The 19,257-nt window shown below is 46.1% G+C and overlaps 1 protein-coding gene across 3 annotated transcripts in view; it reads left to right on the plus strand.

Annotated features, from left to right (window-relative positions):
* GCNA (germ cell nuclear acidic peptidase) overlaps positions 1–19,257 on the plus strand; it is a gene marked incomplete at its 5' end in the record, with an annotated part of 54,501 nt that overhangs the window by 11,825 nt on the left and 23,419 nt on the right. For all 3 annotated transcript variants that reach the window (XM_084638959.1, XM_084638960.1, XM_084638958.1), the window contains one exon: positions 11,570–11,735. In XM_084638959.1, coding sequence (XP_084495085.1) covers positions 11,570–11,735 — 166 coding nt within the window. The remainder of the gene's footprint in view (positions 1–11,569; positions 11,736–19,257) is intronic.

Consider the following 19,257-nt stretch of genomic DNA (forward strand, 5'->3'; position numbering starts at 1 on the left):
CGGTGGCAGGTACATCCGCATCCGGCCCTCCACCCATGGACTACCGGGCCCTACAGGAACTCCTACGTTGAGTGGCTTTAAACATGAATCTCCAGGTGGAGGTGGTCATGGAAGAAGAGGACCCCGTAGTGGACATTCTGACACCAGAATGGCCCTCTAGGGTGGCGCTGCCCGTTATAAAGACCATTCAGTTGAATGCCAAAACAATCTGGCAAACTCCAGTCTCCAATCCCCCCATGGCCAAAGGGGCCAAAAGAAAGTACTTTGTCCCCACTAAGGGGTACAAATACCGTTTTACCCATCCTCCCCCATGCTCCCTGGTGGTGGTTGCAGTAAACGGAAAAAGAAAGACAGGGTCAGCAGGGGCCTGCCCCTAAATCAAGAGATGCAAAATGTCTGGCACTTTTTGGTAGAAAGGCTTATTCTACCAGTGGCCTCTCCCTACAAATCGCTAATCAGCTCGCAATCCTTAGCAGATACAGCTATAGTTCCTGGTCTGCTATTCAAAAGTTCAGGGAGCTCCTCCCATCTGATTCTCGGCAGGAGCTGGGAGCCATTGCCGAGGAGGGCAGACTAGTGGCCCGGACTGCTCTTTAAGGCTCTCTGGATGCCGCGGATGCGGCAGCGTGTACACTGGCATCTGGTATCGCCATGCAATGTAACACCTGGCTTCAGTCCTCGGGTCTCCCGCCGGAAGTTCAGCAAACTATCCAAGACCTTCTGTTCGATGATCAGGGGCTCTTTGCTGAACAGACCAACTCTAGGTTGCATAGCCTGAAAGATTCAAGGAACACAATTAAGTCTCCAGGCATGCATACCCCGGCGTTTCAAAGAAAGCAGTTTAAGTGCCAGCCCACCCAGCAGCAGTCTTTCCCCGGTAGGCCCAGGCAGGACTTCTCCCGCTGGAGGAGCAGATACACCAGGCGCAGACCATTGCGTCCTCTCTCCGGTCAGGGCCAGGGACAGTCCAAGCCCCCTCCAGGCCCTAAGCACCCATTTTGAAGGTGCGCATGAGGACAGATTACCAGTCCATATCCTGGCCAGTTATTCTCCCCTCCTGAACAGTCTATCCTGCTTCTACCATGCATGGTCCCTTATTACATCGGACCAGTGGGTCTTCCACACAGTAGAGGCGGGCTATTCTCCCACCGCCCTTGCCCATCCCTCTTCAGGGACCCCTCTCACGAGCAACTCCTGATCCAGAAGGTCCGGTCCCTCCTCCCTCTTAGAGCAGTGGAGGAGGTACCTCGGGAGTTCAGAGGCAAGGGTTTCTACTCACGCTACTTCCTCGTTCCCAAAGCAAAGCGGGGTCTTTGGCCTACTCTGGACCTAAGGGAACTCAACACGTACATCGTCAACTCAAAGTTCTGCATGGTTTCCTTGAGCATGATCATCCCCTCCCTGGATTTGGGAGTCTGGTACGCCGCCCTCGATATGAAGGATGCTTATTTTCACGTTTCAATCAACCCGTCTCACAGACGTTTTCTCGGTTTCATAGTAGACAAGACGCATTATCAGTTCACGGCTCTCCTGTTTGGCCTGTGCACGGCTCCCCGCATCTTCACCGAATGCATGGCACTCATGGCAGCCTTTCTTCACCGCCACCATGTGTACGTTTACCCATACCTAGACGACTGGCTCATAAGAGGCCTGTCTCGCCAGCTGGTAGAATCACAGGTACAATTGGTCAGGGACACGTTAGACCGCTTAGGCATTATTCTGAATGTCAGCAAGTCTGTTCTCACCCCAACACGAACAATAGAGTTCATTGGGTCAGTCCTGGATGCAAATCAGGCGAGAGCGTTCCTCCCAGAGGCCCATCGTCTAGCCCTCGTGCAGGTAATCACCGGCCTTTGCAACTTTCCCACCACCATGGTGAGACAGTGCCCCAAGCTGCTGGGCCTCATGGCGTCCTGCACCGACATGGTGCAGCATGCCAGGTTGTGGCTCAGGCCCCTGCAGGCGTGGATTACGTCCGTGTATCGCCCGGGCCACTACAGTCTGGACATGGTGCTGACCATTCTAAGACATACCCTCAATTCCCTACAATGGTGGCTTGACCCCTGCATGGTAAGTGCCGGGGTACCATTCCACGCCCCCCAGCCCACTCTGACATTGGTAACGGATGCATCGGCGCTCGGCTGGGGAGCACATCTTGGGAGCATGACGACTCAGGGCCTATGGCAAGTAGAGGAACTGGCTCTGCATATCAACATCAAAGAGCTCAGGGCAATCCACCTCGCATGCCAGGCGTTCCTATTCCGCTTGCAGGGCCACTGTGTAGCAGTACTGGCAGACAATACTACGGCCATGTTTTACATAAACAAGCAAGGCAGAGCCCGGTCGTCTCCTCTCTGCCAGGAAGCTCTCCTCCTATGGGAATTTTGTTTAGCCCACTCCATCCTTCTCCAAGCCTCATACCTGCCGGGCATTCAGAACGTACTGGCAGACAGCTTGAGCAGGCGGTTCCTCACACACAAATGGTCGATTTGGCCGGACGTCATCCACTCCATCTTCCACAACTGGGGACTTCCCCGAATAGATTTGTTCGCCATGCAGGCCAACAGGAAGTGCCCAACCTTTTGCTCTTTCCGGAGTCACAGCCCGGGCTCGGTTGCGGACGCCTTCCTGAATCCATGGTCCGGTCAACTACTATACGCCTTTCTGCCATTTCCTCTCATCCACAAGGTGCTTCTCAAGGTCCGCAGGGACAAGGTGGACGTCATCCTGGTGGCCCTAGTTTGGCCTCGCCAGTGCTGGTACCCCATCCTCATGGACCTATTGATCTGGTCACCGATTCATCTACCTCTCACTTCAGACCTCATCTCGCAGAATCACAGTCGCTTCCTCCACCCGGACCTTCAGTCACTTCACCTCATGGCCTGGAGGATCCGTGGTTGAACCAAGCAGAGCTCGCCTGTTTGGACCCAGTGAGGCAGGTGCTCCTGGAAAGCCGCAAGCCTTCTACCAGAACCACTTTCATAGCAAAATAGAAAAGGTTTTCTATCTGGTGTGCCCAATGGCAGGTACTCCCACTCCAGGCTTCAATCCTGTGCATCCTGGACTATTTGGTGCACCTGACAGATCAGCACCTGGCATTCGGTTCTCTTAAGGTTCACCTCGTGGCTATTTTGGCATTTCACCCTGGCGATTCCAGGCACTCAGTGTTTGCAAACCCTATCATGGGACATTTCCGAAAAGAACTAGAAAAGATCCATTGCCGATGAAGCCCCCTGTCCCTGCCTGGGACCTCAATTTAGTCCTGTCTCATTTCATGGGTCCTCCCTTTGAGCTGCTAGCTTCATGTTCGCTCCTCTACTGGAAGGTTGCCTTCCTAGTGGCCATCACTTCGGCACGACACATTTCTGAGCTACGAGCCCTCATATGTGAGCCCCTGTATACCATCTTTCATAAGGACAAGGTGCAGCTTAGGCCTCACCTGGCCTTCCTACCAAAGGTCGTGTCCCGCTTCCATGTCAGCCAGGATATTTTCCTGCCGGTTTTCTATTGAAAGCCGCACGCCACGCTCCGTGAGCAGCAGCTGCATTCATTGGACGTTAGAAGGGCACTCTCTGTCTACATAGACCGAACGAAGCCGTTCCGCAAAACAGCCCAGTTGTTCGTCACTCTAGCGGAGCGGATGAAAGGTTTGCCAGTCTCTTCCCAGCGGGTATCCTCCTGGATCACAGTGTGTATTCGTACTTGTTATGACTTAGCAAAGGTCTCTCCGCCTGTTGTCACAGCTCACTCCACGAGGGCTTAGGCCTCGTCAGCAGTCTTCCTGGCACACGTACCCCTCCAGTAAATCTGCAGGGCTGCTTCATGGGCTTCGGTGCACATGTTCACGTCACACTATGCCATCGTCCACCAATCAAGTGACGATGCGGCCTTCGGCAGGGCAATTCTCCAGTCTGCAATTCCTTGACTCCAACCCCACCTCCAAGATAAGGCTTGGGAGTCACCTAATTGGAATTGATATGAGCAAGTACTCAAAGAAGAAAAAACGGTTACTCACCTTTTTGTAGCTGTTGTTCTTCGAGATGTACATTAGCCTGGAAAAAGGCTAATGTAGTGCCCATCTTTAAAAAAGGGAAGAAGGAGGATCCTGGGAACTACAGGCCAGTCAGCCTCACCTCAGTCCCCGGAAAAATCATGGAGCAGGTCCTCAAGGAATCAATCCTGAAGCACTTACATGAGAGGAAAGTGATCAGGAACAGTCAGCATGGATTCACCAAGGGAAGGTCATGCCTGACTAATCTAATCGCCTTCTATGATGAGATTACTGGTTCTGTGGATGAAGGGAAAGCAGTGGATGTATTGTTTCTTGACTTTAGCAAAGCTTTTGACACGGTCTCCCACAGTATTCTTGTCAGCAAGTTAAAGAAGTATGGGCTGGATGAATGCACTATAAGGTGGGTAGAAAGTTGGCTAGATTGTCGGGCTGAACGGGTAGTGATCAATGGCTCCATGTCTAGTTGGCAGCCGGTGTCAAGTGGAGTGCCCCAGGGGTTGGTCCTGGGGCTGGTTTTGTTCAATATCTTCTAAATGATCTGGAGGATGGTGTGGATTGCACTCTCAGCAAATTTGCGGATGATACTAAACTGGGAGGAGTGGTAGATACGCTGGAGGGCAGGGATAGGATACAGAGGGACCTAGACAAATTGGAGGATTGGGCCAAAAGAAATCTGATGAGGTTCAATAAGGATAAGTGCAGGGTCCTGCACTTAGGACGGAAGAACCCAATGCACAGCTACAGACTAGGGACCGAATGGCTAGGCAGCAGTTCTGCGGAAAAGGACCTGGGGTGACAGTGGACGAGAAGCTGGATATGAGTCAGCAGTGTGCCCTTGTTGCCAAGAAGGCCAATGGCATTTTGGGATGTATAAGTAGGGGCATAGTGAGCAGATCGAGGGACGTGATCGTTCCCCTCTATTCGACATTGGTGAGGCCTCATCTGGAGTACTGTGTCCAGTTTTGGGCCCCACACTACAAGAAGGATGTGGATAAATTGGAGAGAGTCCAGCGAAGGGCAACAAAAATTATTAGGGATCTGGAACCCACGACTTATGAGGAGAGGCTGAGGGAACTGGGATTGTTTAGTCTGCAGAAGAGAAGAATGAGGGGGGATTTGATAGCTGCTTTCAACTACCTGAGAGGTGGTTCCAGAGAGGATGGTTATAGACTATTCTCAGTGGTAGAAGAGGACAGGACAAGGAGTAATGGTCTCAAGTTGCAGTGGAGGAGGTTTAGGTTGGATATTAGGAAAAACTTTTTCACTAGGAGGGTGGTGAAACACTGGAATGCATTACCTAGGGAGGTGGTAGAATCTCCTTCCTTAGAAGTTTTTAAGGTCAGGCTTGACAAAGCCCTGGCTGGGATGATTTAATTGGGGATTGGTCCTGCTTTGAGCAGGGGGTTGGACTAGATGACCTCCTGAGGTCCCTTCCAACCCTGATATTCTATGATTCTATGTGTTGCTCATAACTATTCCATTTCCCCCCCACCTTCCCCTCTGTCGGAGTAGCCGGCAAGAAGGAACTGAAGAGGGGTCAGGCCGGCAGGGTCATATATAGAGCACCATATCAGCCCCACTCCAGGGGACTCCACAGCCAGCCCGACAAGTAGCTACTAGGGAAAAGTTTCTGACATCTGTGCACGCGGCGCGCGCGCACACCTAACTGGAATAGATGTGATTAGCACATCTCGAAGAACAACAGTTACAAAAAGGTGTGTAACCGTTTTTTCTCAGATCTTCTGTTCCTACCACAAAGGATTTATCGGTCTCTCTCTGCAATTCCAGACCTATTGACCTAGAAGAGGTTGTATTTCTAGACTCTCTCCACTTCATAGGACTTTGACAGATCTGGATCTGGTCCGTTTGTGGGGGTGGAGGGAAGGTACAGGAGATTCTATTAAACTTCAGGAAACAGTTAACTTGCCTTTGTTATGATCATAAGTGGAAAATGTTCTTTGTGAGCACCCACCATTAACGTAGCCCAGCTTCAGCTGCTGTTCACTCTATACCTGAGTACATAGTTCATTTGAAATTCCTGGGGCTCTCTCATATTGTCAGTAAAAGTACATCTCTTAGCCATCTTCAGCTCACACAGCTTAATTGAGTAAATACTTCATTTAGCCATGATATAGTAAAAAGATTCTTGAAGAGGTTAATGAATCCTTGGGTTAAAGAACCCACACATAGATTAAAGTCCTATGTAATACTATTTAGTCATTAAACCTCCATTTGAACCTATGAGAGAATGTTCCTTGTTTCATCTCTTAGTTAAGACAGCTTTATTATAGCTATTATATCTATTAGGTGAGAGAGAGCTGCAGAATCTTGTGGCTGGATCCCCCAACTTATGATCTTTCACAAAGAGAAAGTTCAAATATGTCCTTATGGATGCTCCATCTTTGGATGTGCGTGCTCAACTGGTGGTTTTAGCTAGCAGTGACTGTCAATCTGTACTGTGCACTACACCTCCTTGTGCTCCTGTGTGAGGTAGTCATAGGCAGACGAAACCCCCTGGCACTGCGGCTTCTTCTCCACTGCCCCTCTGGTCAAGACAGTCCAGAGTGATGTCTACTGCATTCATAGCTTTAGTCCTTTTGGTTTTACTTACTCTAGTTTTAATTTAATTTTATTCTGTTTTATTTGTTTACTTGTGATTTTGTAAGCACATGTGTACATTACCCCCCTCAAACTTCTTTTCTGTGGCCAGGGTCTTTTGCTTTCGGTTGTTCTGTCTACAGCTTTCCTGCTCGGGTTATGCCAAGGACTCCAGGCTTTAATCCTTGTCAGACCTGCCACAGATCTTTCCCTCTCAGCCATGTTCCTTCCAGCTGCCTCAGAAAGGTCCATGTCCCATCTAAGTTCAAGGTCTGGAGGAACTTTTAAGAGCAGATCTTGCAAGCTGAGGGATATTAGGCTGAAGTTCCTTCTTATGGCATGCTCACTGAGATCTGCAGGGTCCAAATTCCCTCCCAACCTCAGTTTAGGCCATGCTGATGCCCTCAATCTTGGCAAATATAGACTATAGAGCTGCTCTGGAGTCACGTTCTAAGAGACAGACACTCATTCCCTGGAGAAAGACTCCAGGAGGAAGGGGAGGTCATTGCCAAAGTCGGAACTTAAGAAAACTTCATGTCAGTACTGATGTAATGAGAGTTCATCTAGCAGACACCAGTCAGCTCCAAAGTCAATACCAGAAGAGGACCCCACTAGGTGCAAGAAGGACTCAAGAAGCAGGGATTCCTCTAATACATCTGGATCCTTGGGATGCAGCCACAAGAACCATTCAGATTATACCTTGGCTCCGTCCCTGGTACCAGACTCCTCGCCTGCATTCCTATAGAGTGCATGAACCACTTCTCCGTATTGTCTCTGATGCCTTGCCAGTCTATGATGGAGCACTCCACTTAGCTCCCTAGTACCAGCCACGTTCCTTTTGTATGATGATCTCTGGGCCTCAGGAAAACCAGACTCTCTCCTCCTAAGGGGGTACCAAGAAAGACCTTGTCTGGTACCATCCTGCCTGTTGGAGCTAGAGCCTCCATCTGTGCTACTACATTTTAGCACCGCTCACATCCACTGGCACCAACTTGACTGTCTGCCCCTCCATGGGCTCTGATATCAATAGGGCCCCTGGTGCTGAGGGCTTCCCCTTTGGACACTGCAGAGAATAAGAAATCGAACATGGACGTCTCTGGCTTTTTTGACTTCCACTGCACACTGTGTGGCTGTTTTTTCAGAGAACTATCCACAATGACTCCAAGATCTTTCTTGAGTGGTAACCGCTCCTAACAGCTAATTTAGACCCCATCATTTTATACAGTTAATTGGGATTGTTTTCCAGTATGCATTACTTTGCATTTATCAACATTGAATTTCATCACCATTGTGTTGCCCTGTCACCCAGTTTTGTGAGATCCCTTTGTAACTCTTCGCAGACTCTACCTGAACCAAGTTTGACACTGTATCAGACCACAGATCAGTCAGAGAAACCCACAGATGATGATAAGAATGTTAGGCCACATGGTCTCTACACATTTGTGATTTGATATGCAGCTGTCTAGAGTGCCTCCTGGAACAGCTGTGCGACAGCTACAACTCCCTGGGCTACTTCCCCATGGCCTCCTCCCAACGCCTTCTTTATCCGCACCATAGGACCTTCCTCCTGGTGTCTGATAATGCTTGTACACCTCAGTCCTCCAACAGTCCACGTTCTCACTCTCAGCTCCTAGTGCCTCTTGCTCCCAACTCCTCACACGCACACCACAAACTGAAGTGATCTCCTTTTTAAAACCCAGGTGCCCTGATTAGCCTGCCTTAATTGATTCTAGCAGCTTCTTGATTGGCTGCAGGTGTTCTAATCAGCCTGTCTTAATTATCTCCAGAAGGTTCCTGATTGTTCTGGAACCTTCCCTGTTACCTTACCCAGGGAAAAGGGACCTACTTAGCCTGGGGCTAATATATATGCCTTCTATTACTCTCCTATAGCCATCTGGCCCGACCCTGTCACATATTATTGTTAAATTGGTGGAAGAACCCAAATGCAGTTTGTAAGAATGTTTCATTTTCTCCAGCTCTATCCAGAAACACATTAGTAACAGATGCTTTCAATAAGGGATAGGGAGCTCATTCAAACCATCACAAGGGCTAAGGACTGTGGGCATGCGAAGATAGTCACCTGTACATCAACATATTAGAACTCAGAGCAGTCTACCTGGCATGTGCCACATCTCTTGCGTTGAATGAAAGGAAGACAGTTTTGGTAATGGCAGGCATTACCACAGTGATGTTTACATAAACAGACAGGGATTAGCCAGATTTCTCCTGTATGCCAGGAGGTGATTCACCTGTGAAACTTGAGCAAGTAACAGTCATAACTCTTTATCTGCTAGGATTACGAAATATATTGTTGGCTCTTCGGACAGTTTTCTGACAGTGATCAATAAGACTCCATCATTCAAAGAGTATTTTGTGAGTAGGGTCATCCAACTTGTTTGCCATGGAAAAGAACAGTGTCAAATCTTTGTTTGAGAGCCCCGTATCTTGAGCACATGTATTCATGTTTCTTGACTTTAGCAAAGCTGTTTCTTGACTTTAGCAAAGCTTTTGACACGGTCTCCCATAGTATTCTTGTCACCAAGTTAAGGAAGTATGGGCTGGATGAATGCACTATAAGGTGGGTAGAAAGCTGGCTAGATTGTCGGGCTCAACGGGTAGTGATCAATGGCTCCATGTCTAGTTGGCAGCCGGTATCAAGTGGAGTGCCCCAGGGGTCGGTCCTGGGGCCGGTTTTATTCAATATCTTCATAAATGATCTGGAGGATGGTGTGGATTGCACTCTCAGCAAATTTGCGGATGATACTAAACTGGGAGGAGTGGTAGATACGCTGGAGGGGAGGGAAAGGATACAGAAGGACCTAGACCAATTGGAAGATTGGGCCAAAAGGAATCTGATGAGGTTCAATAAGGATAAGTGCAGGGTCCTGCACTTAGGACGGAAGAACCCAATGCACAGCTACAGACTAGGGACCGAATGGCTAGGCAGCAGTTCTGCGGAAAAGGACCTAGGGGTGACAGTGGACGAGAAGCTGGATATGAGTCAGCAGTGTGCCCTTGTTGCCAAGAAGGCCAATGGCATTTTGGGATGTATAAGTAGGGGCATAGCGAGTAGATCGAGGGACGTGACCGTTCCCCTCTATTCGACATTGGTGAGGCCTCATCTGGAGTACTGTGTCCAGTTTTGGGCCCCACACTTCAAGAAGGATGTGGATAAATTGGAGAGAGTCCAGCGAAGGGCAACAAAAATTATTAGGGGACTGGAACACATGACTTATGAGGAGAGGCTGAGGGAGCTGGGATTGTTTAGCCTGCAGAAGAGAAGAATGAGGGGGGATTTGATAGCTGCTTTCAACTACCTGAAAGGGGGTTCCAAAGAGGATGGCTCTAGACTGTTCTCAATGGTAGCAGATGACAGAACGAGGAGTAATGGTCTCAAGTTGCAGTGGGGGAGGTTTAGATTGGATATTAGGAAAAACTTTTTCACTAAGAGGGTGGTGAAACACTGGAATGAGTTACCTAGGGAGGTGGTAGAATCTCCTTCCTTAGAGGTTTTTAAGGTCAGGCTTGACAAAGCCCTGGCTGGGATGATTTAACTGGGAATTGGTCCTGCTTTGAGCAGGGGGTTGGACTAGATGACCTTCTGGGGTCCCTTCCAACCCTGATATTCTATGATTCTATGATTCCTCATACTGTGGACTCCAGGGGTGACGTATGCATACCCTCTAATCCCTCTGATTCTAAGGGTGATCAGAAAAAAATTCAGGACCTTTTCCTTTCCTTTCCTTTCCTTTCCTTTCCTTATACAGAGCTCTTCTTCAGTTCTCTGAACTTTGTAAAGCGGCATCTTGGGGATCAGCACATCCAGTTTCTAAACATTATTCTTTTTAAGAGGCATCTAGTTCTGATTCCCATTTTCGCAGAGCTGTGTTGCAATCCATATTTAAGTAGATCTGAGCGACCACCACCTTTATATCAGTCACTGCTTGCAAGAATGGAATATATGTGGACAAGCACTCAAAAGGAAAAAGTTACTCCCCTTACAGTAATTGTTGTTCTTCAAGATGTTGTCCATGTGTATTCCACAACCTGCCCTTTTTTCATTATTCTGCGAAGTCCTATACCTTCTAAATCCTGTACTGGGCAAAGCAACTGACACAACTGACCCCACTCTGCCCTTTATGCCTGTGAGTGGAGGAGACATGAAGACACTCAGGGCACAGGGACAGACCCAATGGCTACTGCTGGCCAAAAGAATCTGAAGTCGAGCACGTTGGTATATGCGCACTGAGAGTGGAATACATAATACCGGCTAGTTATGTAAGCAACCATTTTTCATCTAATCTGTTACCACAAGCTCTAAAATGTCTTAAACATAATCACAATGTTATTCCATGGCTTCTCTAGAGGTCAGAATTCAGATTGTATGTATGCCTTATCTGTGCACTTCCGTATCATAACATGTTTGGTTTACTGTTAAGTGTAACTTTTAATCAGAATTTCCTGGGTCTATAACACTTGGTTTTGGGATGATTACATCTGTTGTCTATTTTTTTTAAGTTTCTGATGCCTGCTTTTGTCCTAACTCCATTTTAATGCTGGGGGGAGTGGGGGGGTGAGAGAGAGAGAGATTACAAACTGTTTTTGCATCTGATTTGAACTGTTAATGTTCTGCAGATCAAAGAAGATTTTTCTGACACTGAACTAATTTTTCTAAAGACTATAAATATATCAAGTAATATTTTTGGCAGTAGTAGAGGAGCTCTAGTTATTGAGACAGTTATATCATGTTTGTCAACCGATAAACTACTTTGGTGTTTTGAAGGCAATCTTGTGAATATACCCAGCACCTCTGAAGGTGGGCATATTGAGTAAGGAATGCACAGTTCACGGTGTAGTGGTTTGTGATCCTGTTGCCAGTCTCTATATTCTGTATTCGCTGGTGGAACTTCATGATATTTGGTTAAATTGGTTGTTTAATCTTTTGGTTTGTACTTGCAGAACTGGGAAACTTCAAGCCTCCCTGTGACAGTGCACTATACTCTGTTAAGAAAGAGAGAATTGTGACACCAAAGTCAGAATCCTCTTCATCTAAAGAAATGCCTTCTCTGAAGGTTCCTAAGAGCAGATCAGTCTATTGTGTACATTCATCAGATACAGAGGAAAGGTAGGTCTTTCTCTTCTCCATCTTTTACTCTCTCCTATGAGTATAACAAATGGGTCAGGAGATGCTGGTGAGGTTAGAGGCAAAGCACTGCTGTCATGTAGATTAGCACTGTCAAGGTTCCTCCCCACTCTGAACTCTAGGGTACAGATGTGGGGACCTGCATGAAAAACCTCCTAAGCTTATCTTTACCAGCTTAGGTCAAAACTTCCCCAAGGTACAAAATATTCCACCTTTTGTCCTTGGATTGGCCGCTACCACCACCAAACTAATACTGGTTACTGGGGAAGAGCTGTTTGGACACGTCTTTCCCCCCAAAATACTTCCCAAAACCTTGCACCCCACTTTCTGGACAAGGTTTGGTAAAAAGCCTCACCAATTTGCCTAGGTGACTACAGACCCAAACCCTTGGATCTGGGACTAATGAAAAAGCATTCAGTTTTCTTACAAGAAGACTTTTAATAAAAATAGAAGTAAATAGAAATAAAGAAATCCCCCCTGTAAAATCAGGATGGTAGATACCTTACAGGGTAATTAGATTCAAAACATAGAGAACCCCTCTAGGCAAAACCTTAAGTTACAAAAAAGATACACAGACAGAAATAGTTATTCTATTCAGCACAGGTCTTTTCTCAGCCATTTAAAGAAATCATAATCTAACATGTACCTAGCTAGATTACTTACTAAAAGTTCTAAGACTCCATTCCTGGTCTATCCCCGGCAAAGACAGAATATAGACAGACACGCAGACCCTTTGTTTCTCTCCCTCCTCCCAGCTTTTGAAAGTATCTTGTCTCCTCATTGGTCATTTTGGTCAGGTGCCAGTGAGGTTACCTTTAGCTTCTTAACCCTTTACAGGTGAGAGGATTTTTTCCTCTGGCCAGGAGGGATTTTAAAGGGGTTTACCCTTCCCTTTATATTTATGACAAGCACTCTGGAAATTTGTCAGACTACAAAAGTGCTTGCTCTGCAGTTAACAGTTAAAATTACAAAGCTTGGTCTTTGAATGCTTTCTCATGTCGATTCCATTTGAGGTACATGTGCACCCACATGCACAGTTGTCAGAGATTTTTGCCTTAGCGGTATCAGTAGGTTCCGCAGCGGGGCCCTCTGGAGTGTCGCACTCATGCATCGGTATATTAGGTGCCAGCCGGCCTACACCCTCTCAGCTCCTTCTTACCACCAATGACGGTTGGTTGGAGCACCTTTTTCCCGTTGCCTAGCAAGTGGTTAGCAGTTCTCTCCTTCCTTCTTTCCAAAATCTCATAAGTCGGAAGAGGAGCACAAATTGCACTCTCTGGACATCAGGAGAACCCTGGCCTTTTACATCGAAAGGACCAAGCTATTCTATAAGCTGACGCAGTTGTTCGTCACGGTGGCAGACAGGATGAAAGGTCTTCCAGTGTCTGGCCAGAGAATTTCATCCTGGTTCACTTCCTACATCTGTTTCTGCTATGGTCTGACGAAAGTGCCTCCACCAACAATGGCAACCACCCACTCAACTAGGGCGCACGCCGTGGCGGTGGCATTCCTGGCCCAAGTGCACATTCAAGATATCTGCATGTCTGCTACCTCGTCATCCATCCATCCACACGTTTGTCTCATTATGCACTTACCCTGCAGGCCCAAGACGATGCTGGCTTCAGTAAGGCAGTATTGCAGGCCGCATGACCGTGAACGCCGAGCCCACCTCCAGGGATACTGCTTGTGAGTCACTTAGAATGGAATCGACATGAGTAAGCACTCGAAGAAGAAAAAACAGTTCGCTACCTTTCGTAACTTTTTTCTTCAAGATGTGTTGCTCATGTCCATTCCATGATCCACCCTCCTGCCCCTCTGTCGGAGTTGTCAGCAGGAAGGAACCGAGAGGGTGTAGGGTTGGTGGCGCCTAATATACCGATGCATGAGTGCGGGACAAGGGGGTGCCACAGCCGACCCTACAGATACTGCTAAGGCACCAGCAGCCAGGAAGGCTAAATCACACCTGGAGTTGCAGCTAGCAAGAGATGTTAAGAGTAACAAGAAGGGTTTCTTCAGGTATGTTGGCAACAAGAAGAAAGCCAAGGAAAGTGTGGGCCCCTTACTGAATGAGGGAGGCAACCTAGTGACAGAGGATGTGGAAAAAGCTAATGTACTCAATGCTTTTTTTGCCTCTGTCTTCAGGAACAAGGTCAGCTCCCAGACTACTGCGCTGGGCAGCACAGCATGGGGAGGAGGTGACCAGCCCTCTGTGGAGAAAGAAGTGGTTCGGGACTATTTAGAAAAGCTGGACATGCACAAGTCCATGGGGCCGGATGCGTTGCATCTGAGAGTGCTAAAGCAATTGGCGGATGTGATTGTAGAGCCATTGGCCATTATCTTTGAAAACTCATGGCGATCGGGGGAAGTCCCGGAAGACTGGAAAAAGGCTAATGTAGTGCCAATCTTTAAAAAAGGGAAGAAGGAGGATCCTGGGAACTACAGGGCAGTCAGCCTCACCTCAGTTCCCGGAAAAATCATGGAGCATGTCCTCAAGGAATCAATTCTGAAGCACTCCAGAGGTCCCTTCCAGCTCTAATATTCTATGATTCTATGAGCCAGGGGAAGGAGTTGCTCAGACAGTCCCCGGGGCCAGCCACATCAGCCGCTGCTTGATCGGTGCCCGGGGCCACCAGAACAGCAGCTGGTGTGGCTGGCCCTAGGGCCACTCCATCAGTGACTGGTGCGGCTGGCTGCAGGGCCACTCCAGCAGCAGCCAGTGTGGCTGACCCCAGGACTACCCAAGCAGCTAGCCCCAGAATCCATGACTTTCACGACCTCCATGACAAACACGTAGCCCTAAAGATGGTCCCTTGAGTCTTAGGCTATTGTGTGCCTTTCAAGAGCTCTGATAGAAAGGGTGTTGAATTACTTGAACTGTCCTCATTGTTGAACCCTGACCACTCCCTGATAGGATCTGGGGGTCAGATTCTGAAAGTCTTTTTCTGAAACCATCTTTTCCTCAGTGCTGTGGGAGCCTCCATTCCAAGGCAGACTTGTCGCACCATTGCTTCTTTGGGGTTTTCAGTTCATAGAAATGTTTAATACTTTCTGTGAACATATGAAACTTTGTCTCAATCTTGTGGCATTGAGTTCCACAGATTACTTGTGCATTGTGTTTAAAAACAAACTTTTTATAGGTTTTTAATGTACTGAACTTCCCTCTGTTCTTGTAGTGAGAGAGGGTAAACAAGTGCACCTTATTACCTTCTCTGTAGCATTCATTTAAATACCTCCCTTATACTCCCTCTTATTCCCTGTTCTCTAAATAACCTTAATATTTTCAGTCTGACCTGAAATGGAAGTCTTTTCACACTTCTAATCATTTTATCACCTGTCTCTGAACTGCCTCTTTTTACTGTATCCCTTTGGAGGTAGGGTAACTGAAACTGAAGAAAGTATTTCAGGTGCTGACATACCATTTGATTTATATAATGATATTGGAACTTACTTATAGATTTTAAAGCTTGTAAAGGGATCATTATGATCAGCTAGTCTGACCTCCTGCATAACACATGCCAAAGAACCTCACACAGTAAACTCTCTACCAATTCTATAATTTCTGTTTGAGCTATATAGTTATCTTTTAGAAAGATATCCAGTCTTAAGTAAAAAAGCTCCAAGTAATGGAGAATCTTTAGGTAGGTATGTCCTTCCAGTGGTTAATCACACTGTTTAGAAATAAGGTGCTTTTTTTTTTTTTAAGTTTATCTAGTTTTAGCTTCTAACCCTTGTTCTGCCTTTGCCCTTTAGATTAAAGAGCTGTCTATTATTAGAGCTTTCTTAATCTTCTCTTGGATACACTAAACTGATTGAGTTTATTTAGTATCTCACTATAACGCAGGATCATACTTGTTCTTCAAGTGCTTGATCCTCTGTGTAATGCACTACAGGTTTGCACATGTACTCTATGTGCCCAGGACTGGAGATTTTTTCCCTAGGATTGTCTGTTTGGTCTACTTGGACACCCCCCACTCTCTTTGTGCATCACACCAAGGGTTTTAAGGGGGAGCTGCCGGACTGCTGCCATCTTTACTTCCTTCTTACCACTTATTTAGGACAGAGCGTCAGTGTTCATGCTAACTTCTTCAGCTTTTTCCTGTAAATAAATTGTAAATAACTTTTAATACTTAATTAGATTTAATTATTTAGTGTAGTTAATTGGGATAGATATTCGGGGTTCGGTTCCCTAAAATTCGGAGGAGCGATTCCTGCTTTTATTTAAAAAAAGGGGGGGGGGGCATTTTGCTTCTTCCAGTGGCAGCAGGAAAAGGGTTCCGAGGATCCTCCACTTCAAAAAGTGCTGCAAGCTCTTCCTGGTCACAGTCTACTATGATGCCTGTCTGTACTGCCTGGGGAAACCCACATCCAGACCAGGTGTAGGAGGACAAAGCAGTCAAGGAAGTTTCAAGTCTGAAAACTCCTCATGGAGAGGCCTATGAGACCATGGACTGCTGACAGGAGAGACACCCTCTCCCCACAACCCAGTACATTGACCTGAAAAAGGTAGGAACATCCCGCTGAGTTTAGTTCCATAAGAACATAATAATGGCCATACTGGGTCAGACCAAAGGTCCATCCAGCCCAGAATCCTGTCTACCAACAGTGGCCAATGCCAGGTGCCCCAGAGGGAGCGAACCTAACAGGTGATGATCTAGTGATCTCTCTCCTGCCATCCATCTCCACCCGCTCACAAACAGAGGCTAGGGACACCATTCCTTACCCATCCTGGCTAATAGCCATTAATGGACTTAACCTCCATGAATTTATCCAGTTCTCAGACCCTGTTATAGTCCTAGCCTTCACAACCTCCTCAGGCAAGGAGTTCCACAGGTTGACTGTGTATTGAGTGAAGAAGAACTTCCTTTTATTTGTTTTAAACCTGCTGCCCATTAATTTCATTTGGTGGCCCCTAGTTCTTATATTATGGGAACAAGTAAATAACTTTTTCTTATTCACTTGCTCCACACCACTCATGATTTTATAGACATCTATCATATCCCCCCTTAACCTCTTCTTTTCCAAGCTGAAAATCCTAGCCTCTTTAATCTCTCCTCATATAGGACCCGTTCCAAACCCCTAATCATTTTAGTTGCCCTTTTCTGAACCTTTTCCAATGCCAGTATATCTTTTTGGGATGAGGGGACCACATCTGTACACACTATTCAAGATGTGGGCATACCATGGATTTATATAAGGGCAATAAGATATTCCCCAGTTTATTTTCTATCCCTTTTTTAATGATTCCTAACATCCCGTTTGCTTTTTTGACTGCCACTGCACACTGCATGGACATCTTCAGAGAACTATCCACGATGACGCCAAGATCTTTCTCCTGATTAGTTATAGCTAAATTAGCCCCCATCATATTGTATGTGTAGTTGGGGTTATTTTTTCCAATGTGCATTACTTTACATTTATCCACATTAAATTTCATTTGTCATTTTGTTGCCCAAGCACTTAGTTTTGTGAGATCTTTTTGAAGTTCTTCACAGTCTGCTTTGGTCTTAACCATCTTGAGCAATTTAGTATCCTCTGCAAACTTTGCCACCTTACTGTTTACCCCTTTCTCCAGATCATTTATTAATAAGTTGAATAGGATTGGTCCTAGGACTGACCCTTGGGGAACACCACTAGTTACCCCTCTCCATTCTGAAAATTTACCATTTATTCCTACCCTTTGTTCCCTGTCTTTTTTTTAACCAGTTCTCAATCCATGAAAGGATCTTCCCTCTTATCCCATGACAACTTAATTTACATAAGAGCCTTTGGTGAGGGACCTTGTCAAAGGCTTTCTGGAAATCTAAGTACACTCTGTCCACTGGATCCCCCTTGTCCACATGTTTGTTGACCCCCTCAAAGAACTCTAATGGATTAGTAAGACCTGATCTCCCTTTACAGAAACCATGTTGACTTTTGCGCAACAATTTATGTTCTTCTATGTGTCTGACAATTTTATTCTTTACTATTGTTTCAACTAATTTACCTGGTACTGACGTTAGACTTACCGATCTGTAATTGCCAGGATCACCTCTAGAGCCGTTCTTAAATATTGGCGTTACATTAGCTCTCTTCCAGTGATTGGGTACAGTAGCTGATTTAAGGACAGGTTACAAACCATAGTTAATAGTTCCAAAATTTCACATTTGAGTTCTTTCAGAACTCTTGCGTGAATGCCATCTGGTCCTGGTGACTTGTTACTGTTAAGTTTCTCAGTTCATTCCAAAACCTCCTCTAGTGACACTTCAATCTGTGACAGTTCCTCAGATTTGTCACCTACAAAAGATGGCTCAGGTTTGGGAATCTCCCTAACATCCTCAGCCGTGAAGACTGAAGCAAAGAATTCATTTAGTTTCTCTGTGATGACTTTATCGTCTTTTAGTGCTCCTTTAGTCTCTCGATCGTTCAGGGCCCCCACTGGTTGTTTAACAGACTTCCTTCTTTTGATGTACTCAAAAATATTTTGTTATTACCTTTTGAATTTTTGGCTAGCTGTTCTTCAAGCTCCTTTTTGGCTTTTCTTATTGCATTTTTACATTTAATTTGGCAGCGTTTATGCTCCTTTCTATTTACCTCATTAGGATTTGACTTCCACTTCTTAAAAGATGCCTTTTTATCTTTCACAGCGTCTCTTACATGGTTGTTAAGCCACGGTAGCTCTTTTTTAGTTCTTTTACTGTGTTTTTTAATTTGGGGTATACATTTAAATTTAGCCTCTATTATGGTGTCTTTGAAAATTGTCCATGCAGCTTGCAGGGATTTCACTCTAGTCACTGTACCTTTTAATTTCTGTTTAACTAACCCTCCTCATTTTTGCATAGTTCACCTTTCTGAAATTAAATGTCACAGTGTTGGGCTGTTGAAGTGTTCTTCCCACCACAGGAATGTTAAAGGTTGTTATATTGTCACTATTTTCAAGCGGTCCTGTTATAGTTACCTCTTGGACCAGATCCTGCGCTCCACTCAGGACTAGATCAAGAGTTGCCTCTCCCCTTGTGTGTTCCTGTACCAGCTGCTCCAAGAAGCCGTCATTTAAAGTATCGAGAAATTTTGTCTCTGCATTTCATCCTGAGGTGACATGTACCCAGTCCATATGGGGATAATTGAAATCCTCCACTATTATTGAGTTCTTTATTTTGATAGCCTCTCTAATCTCCCTTAGCATTTCATCGTCACTATCGCTGTCCTGGTTAGGTGATCGATAATAGATCCCTACTGTTATATTCTTCTTAGAGCATGGAATTACTATCCATAGAGATTCTGTGGAACATATGGATTCATTTAAGATTTTTAGTTTGTTTGATTCTACATTTTATTTCACATATAGTGCCACTCCTCTCTCTCTCCCTCCCCCCCCCCCCCACACGACCTGTTCTGTCCTTCCGATATATTTTGTACCCCAGAATGATTGTGTCCCATTGATTGTCCTCATTCCACCAGGTTTCTGTGATGCCTATTTTGTCAATATCCTCCTTTAACAGGAGGCACTCTAGTTCACCCATCTTAT

The sequence above is a fragment of the Lepidochelys olivacea genome (genome assembly GCF_965140295.1).
Source record: "Lepidochelys olivacea isolate rLepOli2 genome assembly, chromosome: 9".
In the NCBI taxonomy this organism is placed as follows: Eukaryota; Metazoa; Chordata; order Testudines; family Cheloniidae; genus Lepidochelys; species Lepidochelys olivacea.